At 46.7% G+C, this 2,445-nt stretch overlaps 1 protein-coding gene across 1 annotated transcript in view; it reads left to right on the top strand.

Moving 5' to 3' along the window:
• Nucleotides 1-2,160, top strand: part of LOC311244122 (sodium/potassium-transporting ATPase subunit beta-1-interacting protein 3-like) — a gene marked incomplete at its 3' end in the record, with an annotated part of 55,039 nt that extends 52,879 nt beyond the window's left edge. Inside the window, exons 3-4 of the mRNA XM_084333532.1 lie at nt 1,484-1,586; nt 2,072-2,160. Of these exons, the coding sequence (XP_084189658.1) occupies nt 1,484-1,586; nt 2,072-2,160 (192 nt within the window). The remainder of the gene's footprint in view (nt 1-1,483; nt 1,587-2,071) is intronic.
• Between the last annotated feature and the right edge of the window lie 285 nt (nt 2,161-2,445).

Below are 2,445 nucleotides of genomic sequence, written 5' to 3'. Positions count from 1 at the left end.
TGCAGAACGGCCCGGCTGCCTCCTCTGTTATCAGGATGGGGATGTTTTGTCCCCACCCTGCTCCAGTGCTCCCCGGCCTGGCTTCTGTCTGTACTTTCCCCTCTAGCGCTCCTGTTTATTCAGTAATGAGAAACACAAAGTTCCACAGTTCTTTCCAGAAGGACGGGTCGAGAAACACCATTGTATTTGTTTCCATCTGTTTGGTTTCAGTGTCTCCTTTTCTATTAAAGCCACACATTCCTTTACCATATAAACCGTGGGGTATATTTGCATACATCATTTGAAGAGTTTGACCTTTCTCATCCCACTGTAATTAAGACTATAGTTCAGAAACGTTAGTAATGTAGACGTAACATTTCTGACATTTTACAGCCACACTGTCACCCCACTGTCGGCTCAGGAGGTAGAGCGGTCGTCTGGTAATCAGATGGTTCCATGTTTGATTCCCGCTCATCCAGGGCAGTGTGTCGAAGTGTCCTTGAGCAAGACACTTAACCCCTACCTGCTCCCGATGAGCAGGTTGGCACCTTGTATGGTCACCTTCGCCGTCGGTGTGTGAATGTGTGAGCGGCATAAGTTGTAAAGCGCTTTGGATAAAAGCTGCTATATAAATGCACCATTTACCATTTACAAAACGCTGCAAAAGCAATTAAATAGGCTACCTGTTGTTTAGTGTTAGTCCTGCATCAAGAGCTCGGTCACTCCACTAAAGACAAGTTCCTTTATTTGTCATTTCTTTGTTTATGTTTTGGATCACAGACTGAGGCTTTAACAGAGGCTCCTATCCACGGCTCCTGGATTGGCTGTTTTCACACACACACACACACACACACACACACACACACACACACACACACACACACACACACACACACACACACACACACACACACACACACACACACACACACACACACACACACACACACACACACACACACACACACACACACACACACACACACACACACACACACACACACACACACACACACACACTCTCTCTCTCTCTCTCTCTCTCTCTCTTTCCCTCCACACACACACACACACACACACTCTCCCCTCTACCTAATCGTATTGGCCCCCCGTGTCAGTCAAAGTGACAAGCGTGACCCCCCCCCCCCCCCCCCCCCCTCCCCTCTCTCTGCATCAGACACTTCTCTTCTCTCCCTGCTCCTTGTTTTTATCTTGGCCACCGACCAAGTCAACTAAAAATGTGAATAGTATGAAAAATAATTAAGATTAAAAAAAATAAAAAATCTCCTTCGAAATAAGCTGTGACCTGTTTTGACCTGCACCTCAAAGAATCGGAACCGAGAATTGTTTAGAACAGGAATCGATATGGAGAATCGGAATCGGAACCGGAATCGTTCAAATCCAAACGATGCCCAACCCTACCGACCTCTCACCCCCTACTTTCCACGTCAGACACGTCGCTCGCTCGTTCCTCTGCACCCTGCCCCGTCTGCACCCTGCCCCACAGCCCCGTCTGCACCCTGCCCCACAGCCCCGTCTGCACCCTGCCCCGTCTGCACCCTGCACCCTGCCCCGTCTGCCCCGTCTGCACCCTGCCCCGTCCCTGCAGTGTGAGCGCAGGGTATAGAGCACCGGGTCACTGGCTTATATACCAAAAGGTCACCTCTGCTTCTGTGCAAAAAAAAATAAAATAAAAAAAAGGTGGCGGAGGCTGGGGCTATTTTGACAGCTGGCCAGCTCTTCCTCTCCCCGCTCCCTGCCTCGCTGGAGATACTGTGTTTAGGTTGGGTTGTTTTCCTCAATATTAAAACACACGACACAATGCATATCAGACACCTTTCAACCTGACAGGCAGCTCACCGCTCATCATCACCATCAACACCTCATTACTCCTCCAGTGTGATTCCTCCTCATCCAGGCTAAGCATTAGTCACCATTTAGTTTTGGAAACTTTACTTTGATCATTTGTCATTTGATTTTATTCAGTTTTTTTTTATTATTATCATTTGTCATGTTTTTTTTTATATGTTTCTATTCATATATACATATATATTTTCCTTTTTATAATTTGTGTGTTTGATTCTTTTGTTTTCAGTTGATTTTATTGGTGGGTTTGATCCGTTCCCACTCTACCATGTCAATGAGAAACCATCTCATCTCCTCTTAAAGCCCGTGTACCTGTAAGTATGGCTGTATGCATTCACACTGTCTTGTGTGTGTCTGTGTGTGATCCTGTGGGACTATAACTATGTGAAAGTGGGTGTGTGTTTCCATATTCATCTAACCTCAGTTCCTTTATGTCCATATTGACCTGTTCTTTTACAATCTTTTTTGGGGGGGGGGGGGGGGGGGCAGCAATACAGCTGTGCGTTTAGATTAGTACCTGATGCACTAGATCAGAGCATCATAGTCCTCTAACTGTGGCCAAACATCAGGCTACATCACCGGTCACGTGAATCTAGTGTTGCC

The sequence above is a fragment of the Notolepis coatsorum genome, assembly GCF_963971535.1.
Source record: "Notolepis coatsorum genome assembly, chromosome: 17".
NCBI classification, from domain to species: Eukaryota; Metazoa; Chordata; class Actinopteri; order Aulopiformes; family Paralepididae; genus Notolepis; species Notolepis coatsorum.
This window is presented reverse-complemented; position numbering and strand designations above follow the sequence as displayed.